The 23,350-nt window shown below is 36.8% G+C and overlaps 1 protein-coding gene across 1 annotated transcript in view; it reads right to left on the bottom strand.

The window, feature by feature from the left end:
* INPP4B (inositol polyphosphate-4-phosphatase type II B) overlaps positions 1-23,350 on the bottom strand; it is a 200,052-nt gene that overhangs the window by 45,314 nt on the left and 131,388 nt on the right. Inside the window, exons 14-19 of the mRNA XM_034065005.1 lie at positions 22,273-22,450; positions 17,767-17,979; positions 12,594-12,738; positions 2,874-3,046; positions 1,710-1,833; positions 542-659 (exon numbers count right to left, since the gene is read on the bottom strand). Coding sequence (XP_033920896.1) covers positions 542-659; positions 1,710-1,833; positions 2,874-3,046; positions 12,594-12,738; positions 17,767-17,979; positions 22,273-22,450 — 951 coding nt within the window. The remainder of the gene's footprint in view (positions 1-541; positions 660-1,709; positions 1,834-2,873; positions 3,047-12,593; positions 12,739-17,766; positions 17,980-22,272; positions 22,451-23,350) is intronic.

The raw sequence follows: 23,350 nt of genomic DNA, 5'->3' as shown, positions 1-23,350 counted from the left end.
CTTTGCACAAGGATTTTTGACATTGCGTATGCCCTGTGTGGTCTTCAGCAAGGAAGATAGGCTTCATTTTTCAGAAGTGACCACTAGGTTTTGGTGCCTGAGTTTTTCAGCTTTTGTCTTAAGATAATGAAGGCCTAGTTCTTAGAAATGTAATTTCATTTGTCACAATGAAATACAAGTTCTGGAAACCTCAAACCCAACGTTTCTTCAGTTAGAGGCCACTTTTGTAAATACTGACCTTGTCACCTCTCTTTGAATCAGTGAGAAGAACACAACAGAAACTCTGCATAACCCAGACACTGTTTTGATTAATTTAATAATTGGAACTTCTAGCTTTTCATCAGGAAAGTAACCCAGACCCATTTTACTGCTAGCTTTACAAATCTCTACTACCTCATTACATCTCTACTCACCTCATGAAAAGTAAAACTACTGCACTTCCCATGTAATAGAATTCAGCAACAAGAAAACCACTATCTGGGCTTTTCATGTGCTGCAGATTAAATCACATGCCATGGGCTACAAGAAACAAAGTTCTTACCGCCTTCCAGTTATGATAGGCAAAAAATCTTCTGATTTGGCTTCGATGATTTTAAACATTACTTTCTGCAAATCTGAAATTCCCACAGCCATGTCTTCCAGCATCCCTGCTTCTTCACCTATATGGAAACATTACAGAAGTTATTAACAGAGTAGAGAGATCAGTCACTGAATAGGTTATAGTAAAGCAATACAGGGATTATATTTTCCAGTCTGTGCTTCTAAAAAATCACAGTCCTAAATCTACATTAAAGTAACCTACATAAAAGCAGACTGATTTTTAGAACTGCTGAGAATTCTCCGGGGCCTAAATGATAACTGTGAGTATTAAGTATCCTTGAAAATCAGGCTGCTCTGCATGTGCATACAATACCTCAGAAAAGCCTTTTTTGTCTATTCTGAAAGTGTTTTTAAAGATCATCCTGCTGATTCAGGACAAAGGTTTTGAGAATAACAACAAGCATCATGCAAAAGGGAGCTCGATAGCAATCTCCAAGTGAGGATGTGCAATTGCCTGTGCATTAAAGAGCTGCACAAATGCTAGATCCCTACTTTGGTCAAAATCCCTAATTTGGGGAAGGAGCCAATACATATAGATCAAAGCATTTTGAAACATAAGGTAGTTTCACCCTCCAAATGTTCTTTTTAGTAAGTATCAAATGATGACATCTATAACAAGCTAGGAATTAAAGAGTTTTCAAGCTATCTTATACAATATCTTATCAATACTGATGTGTGCAGGGTAGGGGCTGATAAGAGTCAGTAACTGTTTAAATCTACTGCTTGGATTAGCTTTATAAACCTGCTTAGGTCAAATGCCTATACAAATTGAGTCAGTTTTTATTAAAGCCAGAAGTTTCATTAGCTGTATGAGGAAGGAGTCTCCTGTATTTAAGACAATGTCATTCAGCACTCTTCATGGAATAATTAGCAGCTAGTGTTCTCAGAGGAACTGAGAATAAAATGAATGAGTAATTTTTGATGCAGAATTGACAGCACAGTATCAATGACTTCAACTGTGCTATCATATGGAAGCCTACTGTCTCCTAAGGACAGTACTTGTTGATTCATAAGCCAAATTACTGGAAGCAGAACAGAGGTTAAAATGAGAACCTCCTGGGTAAACTGGTCTGAATACATAAGAAACTCTGTCCAAGAGCAATACTTACTATACGTACTAAGGAGTCCTTCATATTGAACAAGCAATCCAACAGTATGAAGCTGTTGTAAAAATCCTTGATCATGCAAGCCTGTGTGCAGTTTTATTATAAACCCACAGACCAATCCAGCGAGCTATAAAGACAGTGAAACCATATGAAATCAACAGATGTACTGTTATAACAGTTGAAATGAGGCTTGCTGTCATTATGAGCAACAGAAATAATATTTAGATATTTGAGGAAAACAGCATAGATATTTCTGTTCAGTGACTACATACGTAATTTCATATTAATATATTATCGAGGCATTTTTTGGTGCAAAAAGCAGTGAAATACTCCCTTATTTTACATTAGATAAGCTTCATTTATTTGTGGGGTTATGTGCTATTTACACTGACAGAAGCAAGACCAGAACGTTCGCTGCCAGGCTGTACACACATAAGGCTGTGAATTATGATGGATTTGAAAGCAGTTAGACACCTAATGCAACTGAATCTCCTTGGCAGCTGCACTCTAACTCTTTAATTATGTTAGGAAAAACATATAACTTAAGGGAGAAATTAGATGAATCATTCAGAGAAAAATGTGCCTGGAAAATATGATCTACAGAAGATCAAAAGCACTTCAGTTATTAAAAGAAGACAAGTCTGAGAAGAAACATACTAATAGGCTACAAACACATAAAATACTGCTACAATCTGATAACAGATAATCTGTTCTTCATTTCCAAGGTGACCAAGGGAAAATAATACCTAACTTGAACAGCAGCAAGCCAGGTATTATATTCCAGGGTATATAATATTCCAGGCTAAACATGAGAACTTGACCTACAGGTGAGGGTACTGACATATAAGCTAGGAAAACTAAAAATAACTTTATGGATTCTTCTTTGTGGAAAAAAAAAAAAAGAGGACTAGGTAACCTTTTTCTGGTCTATTGCAGACCTTCTCTAACTCAGTGATACAGTTACTATGGATTTCCATCTACTATTATTTTCCCTATCACATTATAACATATTTAAGTGGATGTAATGGCAAATATAGGAAAAAAGTTGTGTTAAACTGAGAAGAGGAAAAAAAAACAACAATGAAAAAAAGAAAATCACAAACACAGGCATGAATAAAATGCTTAACTATAGCAATAGTAGGAGATAAGTGACACAAGACAACCTACTGCTTGACTAAAGACAATGTCTCTTCTTAGGGTCAGCATCAAACACTGTGGCAAACCACATGCAAGTTCCTGGAGCAGAACAAACGCCATAGATTGCTTCGCCCTGGTCACCACTTCTCCCATGCAGTCCTTCAGTGTAATCACCAGGGGATATAGCTGCTCATACCAGTCACCTAGAACGAGATAACACATTTGTTCCAAAACAGAAAACTTGCAATTAAAATGCTTTTCAGAATGAAAAGAAGGCTGCAGTGGCTGCGTAGATTGTCCTACATTTTAAAACAACTCTGCAGCTCTATCCTAACTGCTGCAGTACAGCAAAGGACACCAGAGAATATGCTCGGAGGTAGAAATCCAGCATACCACCAAGACTGAAGCTAAATCCTTTGCCTGAATCCAACTATATCCTGAAACAATTACTTTTTAACAGACCTAATCTCTCTGTAAAACTTGCATTAAAGTGTTATAAACAGAGCATACAGGGATACACATGAAAGCACACTTAGCACAAGATGAATACAGTGGAGATGAAGATTTCCTACTGTTTCCAGCACTAACAACTTGTTATCTAAACAGACAAAGTACCACCAAAAAACAGACAGAAGAGCCTACAATTAAGAAAAAATGAGTGCCAGAAAGCAAAACAAGAATAAATAGATATCTGGAAGGGTATTATCTGTTTGATATATAGGCTGGAAAAAATACTAACCTTCAGGTCACATTCTTTTTCTTTTTAGCCTCTCTTTAGATTGTTCTCTTTAAATATTTAGATATACTGAACTCTTTTTTTTTAGGTACTTCAAGCAGAGAGATTTAGGACTTTCCTCATACTTTTTGCTCTATTAAAATACATGCTAGGAATATCAGAAAACAGAAGCCAGTGAAAAGACTTGAAAAACAGGTCTCCTTAATATATTGCAGAAGAAATGAAGTGATATCTAGGAATGGAGGAAAACTGGAACAGCTTACTCCAACTTGACTAATTCCCAAGCTGTTCCTGAATTTTCCAGAACTTAATAAAATCACACCTGCACGGTAGTTGCACACAGGTTTGTCTACCTCTCCAAGCTGACTAAATGATAATAAAAAAACCACCCTCCTTCAGAATCTGCATCTCAGTTTCATTGTTACTGTTTAAAATAAAAAACAACAATGCAGAAGAATCTACACAAAAATAGGGAGTGTAACTGACTTAACACAGTCCATCGCTTACTCATATTTTCTGTAGATTAGTGTAATTAAGAATCAATGATAATTAAAATCTGTTCCATTTAAATTGTAATTAGATGGAAGATAACAGTATGTTGTTTCAGGTAACATTCTGAGTCAGGCCAATAAAATACTCATTAGTTCCGGAGAAGTTCTTTAGGCAGGAAGACATAGCTGCCTGTTGCAAAGTCAGTTTGGCTATGCTCCAGAAAAGTAGCTAAATTAATACAACCGTAGCCAAGAAGACTGGATAGAACTTTGAAAGCCAGGAGAAACTGAACAGAGAACAACTCGAGTTCCTTTGCAAATAATGTCTTTGTGATCAGGCAACATGCATTCTAACACAGTCATACATATTTAAACGTGAGTAATACAGACTGAAGAATCATTCCCTGGAAAATAGCTGTCATGAAGTTAGAGCCATAGTGAACAAAACAGAACATAAGCCATACCCTCTTTCATGCTCCAGCAAAAAGAGGTGTTCCTATACATGCCATAGACTAAGACAGCACTTACACGCCATGTGCCAAGACCTGGTGTACACATTTTTAAGGAGACTGCTGAAAAAAACCTGAGAGCTTGCAAGACTCAGAGCAGTTTAATTTCTTTAAGCCTATCAAAAAGGCTGAGCAGCAACTTGATGTCCCCTCTTCATGAGGAGAAAACAAGTACTAACAAGGATGTTTATGCTAGGGAACAAAAGTGAAAGAACAACCAAAGGCCAGAGGCTGCTGCAAGACACAGTCAATTTTAGAAATAAAGTAAACAACAAGGTGTGACATACTGGAAGTCAGACTAGACAGACCAGACAATTTTTAAACTCTCCTTTTGGGTCTTAAATTACAGCAATGTATTAAATTAATCAATAACTAAATTCCAAGGAAAGCAACTGCAGCAGAACAAGATCAAAAGATGCAACGCCTACTGAACCCATCAACAGGGCTGTATGTGATTAAAATAGAATTTCTTCTCTGCTTCCAACTTGAGCAAATAATGAAAAAGATTGTACCTGTCCACTTTAAAGCAGATCTCAAGGTACTGATATATAGACATCTGTTCTATTTTCATGGGAAAGCAGAGCTGGATACAGACATAGCCAAGGATCCCACAAGTACACTGACAGCCAGGGCAAGAGAGAAAAAGCTGAATTTCTTGAACTAGCCACACTTTGTGAACCTGCTATTAAAATTTCAGATTATGTGGGTAGGGCTAAAAGCTTTACTGACACTCTTTTTCATAAAAGGGGGGATCACATACTGGTCACATAATACTTAGATCTGACTCCACCGAGCTGCCAAAGTCAATCCGCACTGTATTTCTGCTTCTTTATGAACGTAACTTTGTACTTGCCCTTACTGAGCTGCATCCTAATATTCCAGTGCTCCATTTCATCAAGATCCATTCTAATCCTGCTCCCATGGTGTTTAAAGCCTCTCCCAGCTTTAAGCATCTGCAAATTTTATAAGCGTCATTCATATTTCATAAGCTATGTCAGTAATGAAAATATTGAATAATACCGGACCCAGAACAAATGTAAGTGGATTCTACCTCATGCAGCCCTCCAGGCTGGCAGTAAACAACTGATAACCACCTTCTATTATTATTTTCCAAATTGTTTTGCACATACCTTTTAGTACCTTCAAGATCATTTTCTCACAAGGCTGTACTGGGGGAAATGATGTGTTTGGAATACTAACTTACTAAGTAATTTTTGTCAAGAACAGTTGCATTAAGAAGGAATCCCGAGATTTGAAATTTTCAAGGCCATTTTTTCATTGAAGGGCATTTGTGCTATATATATTAAAGATAAATCCTATTGAGTACTTAAAGTCCCAAAGAAGGCAGAGCTTTACTTATATATACATTTTGTTTTGTAGGAAACAATAACAACTGAAAAATTGTTGGAAACATTACCTAATGACTGAGGAAAGAGAAATTATTTTATTACAGAATATAAATAGAATTGTACTTGCCAAAAGGAAAGAAGATAAAACTAAAGCCTCTTGTGATTAAGTTATCCATATCTATCCTCCTACTCCTTCCTCACACTGAAAATCCTTGCTCAAAATTAATAAGGATGTCCAATCCCCAGAAGGTGGAGCTAGTTAGTAAATCTAAGAGAGAGATTGCATTGTTTCTTGAAAACAGAAAATTTATGCATGGACTAGTATATTCCCCTATCTGTCCATTAATTTTAAAGCAAGTTTTGCGTGCTAAGTTCAAAATACAAGATATATCTTATACTGAGACCAGGATCTTAGAAAGGATAACTCTAAAGAGAAATCTATATAGCTGCTCAATCTCTGGTCTGTTAAAAATCACCGTATGTCACTTGTTATGCAGAATATCCAGTTGCAAATACTTCAGCAAGAATATAAATCAGGGTCATTCATTAATAATTCACAGAGCTCCAACTATTCATCAGAAGCACTTGCTTAATAGCAAGTACAACAGCTTTTAAGTTGCTCCTTGAAAGTGAAGCACTGTGAAACTGAAGTTCATGAAAGGAAAAAAAACCCTGTATTTTGAAGCTTACAAGAAAATTCAGTAGAATTCAGAAAATAAAACTTTCTTGTATGCAAGACATAAATATGTAAAATGAATAAAAATAGTAAAGAACTATTATTTGTAAAGGGAGCTTTAAATCCCTGGTCTAAAATCAGGCTTAGACCTAACTTGCCACAAAATCATTGGCATGTGAGGATACTGTTTGGGTAAAAGCTACTGCTTACATATCTGAATTTGGCAAGAGATGCAAGATGCCCTACTACTCCTGCTTCATGAGAAAACTGGCAATCAGCTCAGAATCAACTGTTGCTGCAAAGAAGGTACAGAGGGCCAACCCTGGCTCAAGACCTTTGCTACACACAGAATAATGATAGCTTTGTAGAATCACTTTGTTCAACACATGCAAGGACTCACATATTGACGCTTCAGGTGACAAAACACAAGGTTTGCATCCTTGATACCATGGAAAATCTTTTGAAAAAGACTGAAGAGTAAGCATTTCAAAAAAGACATTAGGAATGAGAACAGAAGCAGTGAGGAGACTACAGGATAACTGTCAGGTTGGTAAAATGAGAAACACAGCATGTTAATGGTGGACTTGGTAGTCCTGAGGTAACAGTTGGACTTGACATACTTAAAGGTCTTTTCCAACCTTGCTGATTCTATGTACTGTTTGGAATATCCAAAGATGAGTCAAAGCTTATTGATGAAGCAAGGAAACTCAATTCAGAAATTGTTCTAGTCAGCCACTGGAAAGGAAACTACAGGCATAAAAGCCAAACACATTAAAATGGAAAATGGAAGGATGAAATTAAAAAAGTGGTACCACCACACACAGTTAGTGTATGATTAAAATATATGAATATGTGCAGCAAAACACCAGTAATACTCCACTTCCATTGCTAACAGAGAGCTGTGGGAGGTCAGTTTATGACAGGATTTGCCTTTGGTTGCCAGAAAATGTCCATCAGTCCCATGTTCTCTTAATCAGCATGCCTGTACAGGCAAATGACCTGTTTAGCACCCAGCTAGTCATTTCTATGTGCTAATATTCAAGTTGCAATATGTCAAACTGCATGCTAAATTTGATAAAGTTTGGCAGCAAAGCAAGCTTCTGCTCTGTTCAAAGTCAGACCCATTGAAGTGCTTATTAAAATGTGCTGGTAATAAAACAGGAAAAGCTCTGAGGCTTTGGAATTGGACTTCTATCTCCTTTTGCCCTGGCAACAGAGAAAAAAGCCAATTCTGCCACTGCTGTCTGCACCACTTAAAAATCAGTGGAAATCTTCAATGGATTCAAGTTACCTCAAAATATAAATGGTATGAAGTTAAAAACTGAATACTGAATTAAAAGCAAAAGAAAGCATAACAGAGGGCCATACAGACATATGGTAATGAATGCAACAGCAGCTACCCACAACTAAACTTTTCATTGTAGCTAACCACTTACCAACTGGACATACAAATAATCCATGATAGGATTGAAATAACAGAGCTCAAAGGATGTAATTGAGTTGTCTTAACATCACACACTGAACATTAAGGCAAAATCTGCCCTATGGAAAAAGGCAAACAAAACAAAACAACCAACACAAAACAGCAGTAAACCCCTCAAAGCAGGTAATGCAAACATCATGGTACTATTAACCCCCAGTGTGAATTTACCCAGCTAGGACAGGAACATCCTTCTGATTTTTTTATATTCTTTTTTTGAGAGGATTAAAAACTGACTTAGTAGAGTTCAAGTATTAAACTTGGCAGCATAGAAAGGTCAGCTTCCTACCCCATATTGCTACTCTGCTCTTGGAGCTCATTTTAGTATGACAGCTAAGCTCTTTGAAGAAAGAATGAGGTTTTATGCTCATAATTCTGTGGCAATTCTCACAGGAATACCAAAAGCTTCCAAAAACCTGCATAAGTCTTCTGGTATTTCTGCAGTTAATGTAATAGCAGCTGCTTTGCATAGTTTGGATGTCCAGAAGAACAATCTTGAAATCTTGGGTATTTATTATTCCATTGCAATCATCTGAGATTTTCTATACTGTCACATGCATTTATAGTGAAAATGGAAACCATCTAATGTTACATATACAAGTGTGTCAGCAGCTTTAGTCACAAGGAAAACAGAAAAAAACACCACTGACAATAACAGACATTAAGCTAAGGAAATTCAAAACACTCAAAACATAGGAGTAATGGATAAAACTTGCTCTCGAAGTGTTGTGCAACTAAATATTCTGATGTCTTATTTAAAAATTAGTTTGTTGATTCAGTTAAATAGTATTCCTTTCCTTTACACATTTTTAAGCTTCCTTTATTAGCCAAATTACTTAGAGAAAGTACTTGAATTATATGCTGGGCTACATACAGCCCAGGTAAGTACTCTTATCAAGAAGAGCAGGATGATACAAAAGTGTGAGGGAAAAGAAAAATTGTGCAGAAATAGGGCTGAAGTAAAGGCAAGCCTAAGAGAACAGGAAAGAAAAATGTGAGGAAAGGGAAGGGAAAAGAAAGTTTTTCACAAGCCTTTTGATTTCCACAAAATAAATATCTGCTACTCAAGCGAACACAGATCAAGGGAGAATTAATTTTCCTGACTAAATGGTAACTTACACTAAAAGCTCTTCTTCTGAGGATGCAAACAAAACCAGAACACAGCTTTATTTCACTTTTCTACCAGCACTGCATTAAGAGGAATGGAAGAACAGAAACACAGAAAGGTTGAATCTAGACTTAAAGAGTCCCCACCAGGTATCAGATTATTCAACAAAAATTAACCCACACATGCCTGCAGCAATGTGGCTATGAACAGATGTTTCCCTTCATTCTAGCTAGGAAATATGGCACCATTCCCCAGGTGGTCTTTGCTACCTCTGCTGAAGGTTACAATTGGCCCATTCATCTGCCCAGCAATATAGTTTATGATTCCTTAATTCATTTAAGACAAAATCCAGGTGCAATCACACTGCCAGCTTAAATTCCCTGAGATCATGTGGTGAATTTTGCATGTAGAAAAAACAGGGAGTACTTGCACAGAGCCAGCGGAGAAATGGCTTGGTGATAATTCTGATGGTGTGATACAAGGAGCAGATGGAACCAAGACTCTTTTAGCAGCACAGCTACACATGGAGACCTGTTAGGGACAGTGTAAGCATAAGAGCAAACTACCATGTTTCACTGTCACCTCTAATGCTGCAGGGCAGGTTTTCACATTCTGACTCTCATGGAAAAAGAAAAGGCAAAAATAAAAAGGATTTAATGTTGTCAAGTAGTTCTCCAAGGCAAACCACTCTGGAGTTAAAACAATAAAAATCCTCCCTCTCCTTTAAAATCCATCTACTCTTCTTGATTTATCCTGCAGAGAAATCATAATCCTGCAACTGATGAAACCACAGCATGTTACCTTGGCAACTGATAACTCAAATTCAGTCTTAAGAATACACTCAAAGGTCAGACAGCATGAAAAGTTAGGCTAAGGAAGGTATAATTCATGTTGAAAGGTAAGCATGAAAAAAAGTACCACTGATATTTCTGATGACAAAAACTCCACACAATAAATGTTCGGGGGGACAAAAAAAAAAAAAGAGATTAAGATCACATGATGTCAACACAGACTGCAAACATAAACCTATCTTAGAAAGCCTTGAATATGTTATGACAACATCTACTGTTATAGGAATATGCTATTGCATCAAGTTATTGTCATAATGTCTTCTGTCATCTAAAATGAACATGCATGCAGTCTTTTTCATCTTTATCATTGTTATATGCTACAAAAATAAAGTATTGAAACAGTCAGGTTCACTAATATAAACAAATATTTCATCCTATATTTATGATGTACTTTTCACTGTTTTGCAATGAATTGGTTTTCGGTGTTTTGCAAACCCTGGGTATTCTCCATTTTTCTTACAAACATCAGTACAATGCTTCTTCTGCTCAATTCCAGCAATGAAGCAGTTTCAGAACCAAGATCTATCTGTGCCCATATATTTGCAGTGTTGATGAAACGTTATGCTCAAATGATGGTATAACACAATTGCAAGATACAACAAGCTTTTCGTATATGTAATGTTTGTGAATTGTATGTAGCATAAAATTGCAATTTTAGAAATATATCTCTGGGTGTAAACACGGTATGACTTTGTATCTAGGAAAAAGTTATGAGCCCATATAAACCAGGCTTCAGATATAAAATGAAGAAGAATTAAGGCAGAATTTATAACCCTAAACATAGAATCTCAACCTCTATGTAGGTGTTTCATGGTGGATCTTTAAGGCTTCACATCAAACTTCAGAGAGGGGATGCAGATTAAAAAAGCCCATATAAACCCACACTCTCATAGAGAAGTCAAGCATGAGAAATTCTGGCACCAAAGGCAATGGTTTTGAAAATCATTAGGCAACCAACTTTGGATGGTGTGTGCCAGAAACCTGGCTGGTTCTTCAGAAAGTTCCATCTTTTAAGTTAGTCCTATAAAAGAAAGTGATTTTCAGACATCTCCATTTCTCCATGACCTTGAAAGTCCTATAAATTGTCAAAGCACTGCAAGATGCTCTCATGAAAATATCATTCGGAAATTATGTCTTCCTCATAAAGGAGAGCATGAAAACAAAGTGATCTGCCCCACAAATCTGCAGTTTTCATGTCGCAGAACACTCAGCACAACTCATCAGAAGCACTGGTTGTGCTGTCACAGAAGAAAACTTGTACTGATTCAAGAGAAAAGGGAAGGGCCCAAAATGAAGGGGGGGTGGGGGAGAAAGAGTAAATTATTCCAGCTCTGTAACATCTTGATATTTTTTGTGTCCTTGGCCAGTCAGCTCCATAAGATAACCCAGCTGAATGAAACACATCTATAATTTTCAAACCATTATTCCTTAGCAAGAGGTACTTTTCATTCTATTTGATGACTGCTTATTATAGTACCTAAAAGGAAGTAACTTTTAAGGGGTTTTGGCTTTGTGAGCTAAAAGCTGTAACCACTATTTTATTTGCCTGTGTAGGGTGTGAGCCTGAATCAAAGCTAAGAGCATGTTTTTTGTAACTCAAATGGACTGCTTATGTACATTTTATGGATTATACAGAACAACAGAGGATATGTTCAGGGTTGAAGAGACTGAAGGAAAATCTGTAAACATTCGCTTTGCTAAGCGTGTCAAAAAGCATCCAGAAAGAATTATACTAAGTCATTACTTTTTTCAGACTGGGAAGGAAGAGAGAAATCTGAAGCTCCATAAAATAAAGTAGTTGTGGCATTTTTGTTGTTCTATGAATTTCCTTTTTGTTGTTGTTTGTTTTAACTGAAGAGTTGGACTCCCACCAGTATCGCTGAGGAGCTGTTTCATTTGTTGCAACACCCTTGCACATCACAAAGTCTGGTTGGGCTTCAGAATCAGATTTAATCTATGCTTAGAGAAAGCAATATGGAATGTAGCCATAGGAGATGATCAGAAGATCAACAACAGCCATGAGATGTGGATAAACAGCCTGCTTATTCACATCTCATGGAATCACTTTACTCAGCCCTCAGTATTGACACACACTGACACCTGTATTCAGGGAAAAATGAATTTTAGCAAATCAGAAAACAAAGATCAGTATAACACTTCAGAAAAGTAGAAGGGTTTACAGGAGAATGACACAAAGATAACGTTCACCTCTCTTGTAAGACACACTCCATTTTTTTTTTCTTAAAACGGTATATTCAAGTAAAATCTGAAATAAATTAAAATACATCAACCTTCAAAGGAAAACATTGTTGCTTCAACAGGTTTTCATCCTAGCACAACAAAAATAAAGAGCATAGCAAGAAGTTTGAGCACACGAGGGAGCTATAATTTGATAAATAGCCTTCCATCTTTCAAGGCTACAACTGTGCAAACCTTGTTATTGGCACTCTCATCAAAGATACTACTGATCCTTCTCTATATTGCTTTTCTGTGACTTTTTCCATGTTTATTTACTTTAGTCAGTGATTAAAAAAACAAAAGCTTGCTTACCACCTGTATGAAACACCTTGCAATCTGCTGCTGAAGGATCATTTTCACCCTCTTTAGTGCTGCTGACGTTGTCTTTTTCAAGTAATCTGTCCACCATGGCAATAACACAGTTTAAACTCTTTCCCACATTGGCCCATACCCTGTCCTGAAAAAGCATAATTATCACTGCACATTACTGAAGAATTAAAAGAAGAGACAATACTAACTTCTAACTAACACCTTGAAGTGGGGATGTGCAAACTACTGTATTATTGGGAGTATTAGGTGTCAGCATATTACTATTTTTCTCATTCTTCAGCCTACTACCAACTTAATCCTTTTTCATGGTTTTTTTTTTTCTTGCAATATAAATGACTGAACTGAAACTGTTTTGGGTTTTTAGACATTGTAAAACACATATACTTCAAAGTCTATGCTAAAATGCATGCAAGGTTTCATGTCCAATTACAACAAACTGAGCAGTGTGTCTATTTGAAATAATAAAGGAAGAGAGCAGACATACAAATCCTTGCCAAATCAAACCTATGCAACTGCCAGTTTTTTGCCATAGTACTTGACAACCTTTTTTGATAATTTAACACACCCTCTATTTTATCCCATCAGTTACTTTGTTACAGCAAATGCAAAATTAAAAGCCTAGAATTAGAAACTTGCTTTCATGACATGTTTATTAGGTAACACAATTTCAATTTTGTTCTTCACCTCTCACACAAACAGCAACCATCATGCTTAACTGAGTTTATAATAAATATGAGAATTACAGATGTAACAGCATGATAGAATGAATTCTGTACAACAGAGAACAAGAGACATAATAAGGAGTGAAAGACAAAGCTGTTATGGAACACAGATACAAGAAGGGTCCTTCAGGTGCTGGATGCTGCAGAAACTGAAGCTCATGTACCTACTTATATGGAGCTGAATAAGAAAAAGGAAACAACCAAGCTGTATAGTAATGAGGCTGTACACAAGGCTAGCAGTCAGACTAAACCCAGAACATAAACCCACAGAAAAAATCCCCACCCATATACATGTTTTAATGCCGAGCCATTCTGAAACTAATGCAAAGCACCCAGAGTTTGCTTGAAAGTTGAAAAATTGGAAGATAATATCACTGCTTTTCTTTCTACTTTATAATAGCCACAAGCATTATGCATATGTAGCCCTTGAGGCAAAAAACTTGGGAGTGAAAAAGACAGTAAGAGAGAAGGTTAAAGAAAACTTAAACCTGAGAAATACCATAGTTCTACAGAAATGGTAATGCCTGCAAGTTTGGTGAAGGCAAAGTTAGAACTAAGGCAAAAATTCAAACTAAGATTTCTTTTTAACTACATGCCACACTTCTCAGGCCATTATCCTGACCACAGGAATCTGATCTTTCCCTGTTCCCTCCAACTGAGGGCACACCCCACGACAAGCAAGGACCCTATCCTGAGGGACACAACATGGGTCTGCAGACTGTGGAACTATATTTTCTGAATCTGTACAGAAATACAGTTACTCAGTGTCGCTGCAGCAACATAATTTCTCTTTCTTCTGTCTGCTAGGGGAGTTTAATCCCAACACAAAGAGTGATGCTTAATGAGCATCTGGAGTTACTGCATAAGTAACATGAATATAAACCCTTGTTTCATTTTGGAAAGAGCACTTTTTTCAAGCCACCTATTAAGCCAACATTGAGAGAATGTCTATGCAATATTCACATAAACATCCCATGAGGGTTTAGAAGCAAAATTAGTAAACACCTGTTGACAGAAAGCTTACCCTTATTATCAAATAGAACCATAGAATAGTTACGGTTGGAAAGGACCTTAAATATCTGTCTGGTTTACATATGGGCATGTGAGATGGAGCAAGAGCCTGTCTCACAGTCCTTTTTCTTCACATTGGAGGTTCCTGGGATTAGAAGATATCACTGTAGGCAGACAGAAAAGTAGATGTGTCTACCGTTCATTGTGACCTTATTCTGTTTGCACCAAAGATAGAAACATTTTGCCAAGAATACTGCTAAAATTTTGTAGTTTGGTAAGAACAGTTCTCAATTAAAAATGCAATTTCCAATCAGTGAAAATCAAGTGACACCCTATTAGTCTCTGCGACCAGAAATCCATCCATTTAACATTTTTTGTCATCCCGTACTATTCCCATAATGTTTTCCTGTAGCCAAGCACATTTTACACTCATTTTTCACCTTTGTAAGTGGTGTAATTTCAGTCTGCCTAAGAACTACCTTAACAGGACACCATTCTGCAGCATGTGCCAGGTTAAAGCACAAAATGACACCGACAGCCTCTCAAATAAACATTCTTGTAAGCCCTCTGTGTGACGTGAGTGATCAGAAGAAAATAAGTCTCATTTCTCAATACACTGAATTACTATGACCCTAGATTCCCAAGTAAGGGTGCTTCTTCCCTGATACCAGTTTTGCCACCAGTTGTTGTGGATCTAATTGCATGGTAAGTTTACTACTGTGGTGTGAAAGAACAAGAGAAACAAGGTTTCTTGCTCTTCTCCTTACTGCTTCAAAATCAGAAGTCAAGCCAATGACAGGGAAGGTGAACAGGGCTTGACCCCCCTGGGACAAGGCAACGACACACTGACATCTTTTACTTCTTTCAAATTTTAGAAGCCATTATTGAGTCCCAGCACATGTGGGTGGGTGCTGCTAGTTAGAAATGGCCACAGATGCACTCCTCTTGTTGCCTCTGCTGTGGCACTGCCAGGCACGCATGCATACTCAGAATGATGTCAACGAAAACCTAGGCCTTGTCATCACAAAAAGCTGATCACTTGTCTTAAGACAATTAAAACTGAACCTGTATAAAGCAAACACCTTAACTAATGTGCATGATTAACCCCCTCCTGTGAAGTGGCACTGCTTTGTACTAGAATATGTTGCACACAGGTCAGTATGTCAGACCTGTGTCTGAGTACCATGTCAGTAGTTGAACGTAACTTATTGGAAACACACCATTTTATCTGTTCTTTGTAGCTTCAACTATGTTAAGTAGTCACTCATAAATGTAAAGCAGAAAAAGCTCCAATTGCAATGTGCCTCCCTTTTCTTGTATTATACATGATAACATGTTTTGTTCTTTCCTGCAGGGAAGTTCTAGGACAGCAGAAGCAGCTGGCAAGAGGAGAAGAGAATATCTGCCCAGAGGCAATCTGAAACTCTCAAGTTAAATATTTTGTCTTCAACAGTAATGCTTTACTATTGCTTATGTGTAGTGCCGTATCACTGGCAGTTACTATGGGATGAATATTTACACTTTGCATCAAAGAAGAGCGGTACAACACAGTCCTGCTATCCAGGAGGCTTTTTGGAAAACACTAGTCACTCAGTGAAATTGCATCCTGCACAGTTAAGAAATCTGGAGTTATTCCTTACAGATATATTTGGATGTGAGGGAAGGGGGCAGACCTCACCTACTGACTTGAATTCACTTTTATGATGGTTTGTAAAGTAATGCTGTCATTGGAAGTGGATGGAACTGGGTTAGCTTAAAGGATTGCTTGATGCCACTGGTTTAGATTTCAGGCAAAACTGAGATTGAAAATCCATCTGTAAAATGCAGGCCTAGAGCTTAATAATAGAGTGGGGAAAAACAAAACAAGGAAGAAGGATACAGTACTGTGCATACAAGGCAATGTATCTCAAAGATTTTCCCTTCATAGTTGATTTTCAGAGTAGACTAAGCATTTTTCATACCTCATATGCATTCATTCTTTCTCTTTCCATCATGCTAATAATAATTTGATCATTACAACTACCATTACTCATTGCCTACATTGACAGAACTGAAAAATAATGGAAGTCTAATCTATCAAATTTAGAAAAAAACAAAATTTCTCTAATAATTATACTGTCTTAAATTTGACTCAGTTTAACTCAGAAAATACTTCAGGATACACTTTAATCAAGCACGTAACCTCACTAATTCAGCAGAAAAAAACAGATAAACTGTGAACTAATGTGCTTATGTGTTTTAAGAGATGAGAACCAAGCACCTGGCAGAAAAAAAATCAAAAATCAATAATGAAATACAGTAAAGCTAGTGTCTCTGCAGAGAAGCTAAATGACAGTGCTAAACTAAAATACAGCCTGCACAAAAATGCTACTTTTCCAATGTAAAATTTCTCACTTTTATCAAATTTATTGTGATATTTATCTGAATGTTTCAACAACTGAAAACAAACATTTTGGGTTTAATTTCAAGGAAAGAACCACCATTCTGGCCCATTGGGTTGTTGAGAAAACATGAAAAAGTTAATTCAAAGCTCCTAAAGCCAGCAGACAAATAAAAGAATAAGTTATTTATTGTTTAACTCTCATGACTACTTAATGGATGGAGTTGGAGATAATTGTCTTTTTCTGGAAGAGATTTATTCTTCTTCCCTTATTTGTGGTATGGATAAAAATCACAGTTCAGCTGCAAGTTCTGTAGCTCATGCAAGCTATTAATAATTTGCAATAGCAATTAATACGCTGGCATCCTTTACATTCATGAGAATACAGTAATGAACTGAAAGTATGAGCCTGAACTGAATAAAAATAGCTTGAGTTCAGGGCACATGTAACAAAGCAGCAGATCCATTATGAACACATCCACCAAAATAATTAATTTACAAAATCTCAGCCACATAAATAATAAAAATCTTTGGAAGATATGCTAAGAATGTTAAAATCTAAAAGCCATGTGTAATTCAATACAATCTCAGATACCCTCTAAGAACAGAGTCTAAGGGAAACCAGCTCTTTTTTTGCTGAGAATTAATTCATGTGTATTTAAAATATTTATATTCAGCCTTTGAAAAAAAAAAAAAAGAAAATAATTTTCCTTCATAATAATGTATGCTACTCCAGTCTCCTTAAATCTGCCTAACTAACAAAAAGAACTTCAGAGGGACCAAAGACTATTTCCCTGTCTGCGCAAAAAGATATTCTGGCTGTTACATGCACAACCAAGGAGCAACACAGAAGCACACTCTACTTGGGAATACTCGAAATTATTTTTAAATCTGTACTATATCTGAAAAACATTTTTTCACAGTTTTGCACCCCTTTCCCCTCCCAATAGTATGTGACAAGGACATTTAGAGCTTGTATCTGTTTATGCTGATTTGTAGGGTTTTAGGATTGAATAGCAGCTAAGAGTTTATGACTACTTACCCACTCCTCTTCATCATATTCAGAATGATGGGGTATAGAGTCCTGTCTTTTAATCTGAGAAGGATGACCCTGATGCTGTAAATCACCCTCCTCTTCTGTAGTGTTTCTAGGCACAGCTGGTTTCTTGAGGACAGAGCCAGGCCGAGCTGTGTATAGTGCCAAAAGAGCACTTCTGACCAGCTGATCCTTAAATGCATGCACAAATAACTCTGTCTGGGAAAAAAAAAGTATGAATGAAGAGGTTAGACCAAGGAAGGCAATACCGCAACATAATTATTATAGGACTGAATTACCCTTAGGCAGAGTGGATATTGGTTTCAGGCAGGCCTTAGAGGTAGAAAACAAAGTTAGAGATACAATGAGGAATGATTCAAAAGGTATAGGGATATAATCGCATTCTACAATCCCACTGTTCTAAGGATTAAGGTAAAAGTACAGTATCTGTCATAGAGATGATTATCTTTGCACACAGTCCTATTCTATTCAAGTTCAAGAATTTGACTGCAAGGATGAACCTCTACAAGGATCAGCTCCAAGAGTAACCAACCACGGCTCAATAATTTCTGAATAAATGTCACATAAAATGTAATTAACAAATTGAATAAAACCACACACTACTCCTACACTGCTGAGACTGCAGCACCTGCAAAAGCAGTGTTTCCAGAGAGAAATTTTGGTACCAGTTGGTATCAAGCCACATATCGAGACAGGTGAAAACACCTGATTTCTAGCTTTAGTTTAATTATTTTTAAAGACAGGAAACCTTGAAATAGATTTTCTAGGCTCTCTGAAGATGTTATTCAATCATTGCATCATTTTTCTAAATCCTTCTTGTTGACTGTTACAGCTGAAAGTTCACTATATTTTTTAAAACCTTCAACCTCTCTGCAGTATTTATCTCCTTTCCACCCCAACAAGAAAAGGAACATGCTTTCTCCATTTGGCCTTTAGCATCTCTAGACTCTCTCCATGTAAAAGCATTTGCTGCTGCCACCATTCTGCCAGGCATGCCTTTTTCACTAGTACTGGCTGCCCTTCTGTATGCCTCTAATCCTCCTCAACTTTTCTTGCTTTCCTGCCTCTCTACCTCCTCAAAAGTTCACGGACATTTAGACCACAATGCTCTAAATAATTGATGGTTTTCTTAAAGCTCTGGCTTCTGGGTTAGGTACCTGCTTGAAAAGTTTCTGCTTCTTTTACTTTTTTCTTTCTTTTTCAGTACTATAGGACAATTTCAGTTTTCTACATTTCCAGCCTCCAAATGGTGCATGCTCAGAGAATTCATAGTCTCTGGGGAACACTGCCAGCAAACCCTATCAACCCTCTATAAAGAAGCAGCAAAGTGAGACTTGGTGGAGTTGCATGGTAACAGCTGAGCTTATCTTCAAGACTGAGTCACTATAGTATTGAGAGAGTCTAAACTACTTTGCTTGTCTGTCCTTAGAAATGACAACATCATGGCTTTGACGAGGTTTTATGCCTCCCTTTCTGCTCGAAGTCTGCTAGAGATCATTTCATGTTTCTGCATCAGGCATGGTATACTCAAAAGAGCTTTACATTTCAGAAATTTTATTTATTGGACAATTTGAAGTAAGGAATGCCCCCTATGATTGCAATATATATTAGGTAACTACCTGAAAAGTCTAAGCAATTTAAATTAATGTAAATATTTTATAGAGAAAGTTCATTTTAAGTAGCAAACTGGCATGGAAGCAAACCTCCATTATTCTATATAGAGACTAAAATGCTTCTGTAATTAAATTCCATTCTGGAATTCCATTGGTTTAACAACAATCTACATTTCAGCTGCATTTTTTTACAGTTCAGTACTGCTACATTTGCAGAACATCACTATTTATAAAATTGTATTGCAATCACAAAACAAGTCTATACAAAGAAATGAAAACTTTGCAATTTCTTTTAGATACTCAACCAAAGAATATTTCTGCAAACAAAGATAGGCATAGCTGGAAAATGAACTTATCAAGCCTTCTGCAAGCTGCAAATGCTGATACATTTGTCGACAGCTAAAGGCTTTCTTAATCAATTAACAGAAAACGCTGATAAAAGGTTAGTCTCAGGAAAACACTACAGCAAATTGCAAATCATACACAGAGAAGTAAAACCATGCTTACTATGGGAAAATAAGCTCAATTTAAAAAGCAGGAGTGGAATTATTTGATTTTCCACTTCCAAGTCATGCAACCAGTCTTTCCATTTCTAGCATAAATACTTAACTGCAATTCACCTTACTGATAGCTCAGATATACTCCCTGCTACCTAATGTTTTCAGAAAGAATTATTCTTTATATCAAGCTTAACATTATCTTAAAGTGTTATCCTTTTTAATATATTTGAGGAATTAAATCACCAGAAAAATCATTTTTATAATTTCCTCAAATAGTAGTTTCATTCCTAAATTTCTACCACATTAAAATGTACGGGAACACTTCTATTTTACATATAAAATAGTATACAAAAGGTGGGAGAGCAGAAGCGCCTCATATACATAAGAATATAGGTAGGCTTCACATAATTCTATTCAGAAGAGCATACCAACCTATCTTAAATATAAGCAGGGACACTTTATCAGTCTGAATTCTCCCATACTGGACCAGATTATATAGATAGGCTATTTTAGAATACTGAGATGATGCTTTGTATTACCTATGAGGGACTCAACTGCAGCAATGTGCGGTTTCACTCAGTCTCGGTTTTTGATACTTAATATTGTCTTTCTCTGAAGCTGTTTCTTGGTCTTTCTTTTCCAAATGAAAGACCTCCTTTCTTTTTTACAGGCAGTTGTACCTCTATACTAGTTTCCTCAGCAAGGGTCCCACCCTTTTTCTCAATTATCTCTCTTCTCCTCAGAGTAAATTTGGGAATAGCCAGGGAAGCAGGTATTCAGTCGTTCATACAGCAGTTGTTCAGACAACTGAATTCATCTCTTCCAAGCAAAAGGTGGAGGATAGACAAAAACTATGGGCTGTTGGTGGACTACGTCAGGTTAGGCTCCTGCTTCCACATCTGGGAACCTGTGCTCCAGTACTAACCAGCAATTAAATCCTGGTCCTGAATAGTTGATACGGACATAACTAAATGACAAACAATAGATTTAAAATATCTGTAACTTCTCCAAACACAATGGATTGTCCTTTTGGCCCTCTTCTGTGGCCAGAGTCTCCAATAGGCTCAATCAGTCAGTATCACAGCTGCCTGCAGCCACTCTGAAATCATTCAGTCCTCCAGCCCAGGCAGGCAAAGTTGGGAAGGGCAAAGCCAGTGGCTATAGCCACAAACAAATTCTTTAGCAACTGGGTCTTGGATCTTTAGAACAAACACTTTGTTTGATTTGCTTTACTTCTGCATGCATATTTCTTCAAACTAAGTGCTAACAGAGTGATTCCACTTTTTTTACATGTAGCTAAGAATGGCCTCCTTTGGTATAACATGGAAAGGTATGCTATGATTACCACAATACCAACCCCCCACTCTCCCTTAATCAACAGGGGGAATTCTACTTTCCTATGCTGCTCTTGACATTCAGTGACTCCAATATTCTCAGAGTTACTGTGGATTTACACATCTGTAACCGAGAGTAACATTTATCTCCCCCGTGGCTCCAATGCAATGCCTTCACAGTATGTGACTGAGTTCAATATTCAGATCTGAAACTCTCCTATTGAAAGATGTACTGCTGGGATAATAGTGTTCAAGAGACCACAGGGGTTGCTACTTCCCAATAGCTGAAGATATATTGAAATGATTATTGATAGTGTTATAAGCCATATTGAGGTCACATTACAGAAGGTATGGCCCATGAAGCAATGGGAAACTTTATTCCAACCCCTCTGGTCAGAGCTATAGTACTTAATATTTCTGTAAGATAACATATGCTTAAAAGTACTTCAGACTTCAGCTAATCTCCAGTATCACTCTGTGAGACAGGTGGAAAATATTATCTTCCTTAATTTAGAGCTAAAGAAGCTAACATGAGGAAAAGCCTATAGCTACAGCAGAATATAATACAAGAAAGAGAATTAAAATTTGAGACCTCCTACTGCCAACTTCTCCTTCCAGATCGTATCACCACTTCTGATCATGGTATAATTCTAAACATTAGCTCAAACCTGGCTTGAGCTACCTCCCACAAGCTCAAATTTGAAGTATGAAAGAAAGAGAAATAAAATAACCATTTATCATGCTGCAAAATTATTTACAATGATCTACTTTTTTATAAACCCCAGTGTGTGGCCACTAGAGGATAAAAGACACACATGAAATTAATTATACTTTCAAATAAAGACAACCAAGATTTCATTAATTTTCTACACAGAAAATGCTAAATAATATCCTTTTTCTAATAGCAACATTCTGAAGCCTATTTTAGCAGAGCTTATTTAACATTTGCTGATGCTGTGAAAGTCAATTTATGCAGGAAAAAAACCCCAGTAGCTAGAGAGTTGGTTATTCCATTTTCCATTGCAGTGAAGATTTGAATCTTACTTTTTCTGAAAGCATCTTTAAAGAATTCTTCAAGCTGTCTGGAGAATGCTGGCTTGCAGAATTAAGCAGCAGGTCTGCATGGCTTGATATGAGAGGTTGTAGATGATTGATATTGCTGAGAACTTCTTTTGCCTTGGCTGTGTTTTCAGGTGAATAGTAAATACACTGGTATCCAGTACTGTAATAACAGAGAAAGGGTCACAAAACATCAAAGCCATTTCTGCTATTAATAGCAATGCTTAACATGCTAAAAATTTTACCTGCTTTTGCAAACAATGATAGATACCTAAACTTCACTGATATCATTAAAATGCTCCTTATTTAAGGCTAAAAACAACTCCTTGCTTGAACAGTAGAGGACAACAGACTGGCCACTACCAAATTCTCCAAGCAGTACTGTTCAACTTTATCATCCCTGTGAATGATGGATCTTAACACAAGAAAAACAGGTTTTTATTTATTTATTTTAAAAAATGTAATTCTGGAGGAATGAAATGTTTGACCAAGTCACTTAATAATCACAAAGGTCATAAGGCTCCTTATTTTTCCAACTTGACTCCGCATCACATTATTACCTACCACATTAAGTCTTTCAAAATAAGCCATTACTGTTTAATTGATCAGTGGCCCACACTATGTTTTGATTAGCATCATTGATGTCCAGGAACTGGTAATAACCAGAGCTATCTCAAATACAAAGCATGTGTCTCACTTGCAAGAAAAGACACAGAAATAGGGTATGGGAGTTAATTACTACAAAACCAGAAGAACACCACAAGCTTTCTACTTTTAACTGTTTGCAAACTATTGCAATTCTTTTGCATTCTTATGCCTTGGGGTTTTTTTTTGTCCAACACTTCCTAATTATGCAATATCCTTTTCACAACATTACTCCAAAATACTATTTTAGACAGGTTGCACACACCTGTATTCTTCCATGTAGTATACATCTCCCCACCTAAAACTTTTGTATCTAATCTGTCCATTTATAAAGCCCTGCTTCAGCCTTTTGGAGAAACTAACCAAAACCTTCTGCAGTTTCAGGTTAACCTATAATGTTAACAAGGCAAAACTGTAA

The sequence above is a fragment of the Melopsittacus undulatus genome, chromosome 7, assembly GCF_012275295.1.
Source record: "Melopsittacus undulatus isolate bMelUnd1 chromosome 7, bMelUnd1.mat.Z, whole genome shotgun sequence".
Taxonomy (NCBI): domain Eukaryota; kingdom Metazoa; phylum Chordata; class Aves; order Psittaciformes; family Psittaculidae; genus Melopsittacus; species Melopsittacus undulatus.
This window is presented reverse-complemented; position numbering and strand designations above follow the sequence as displayed.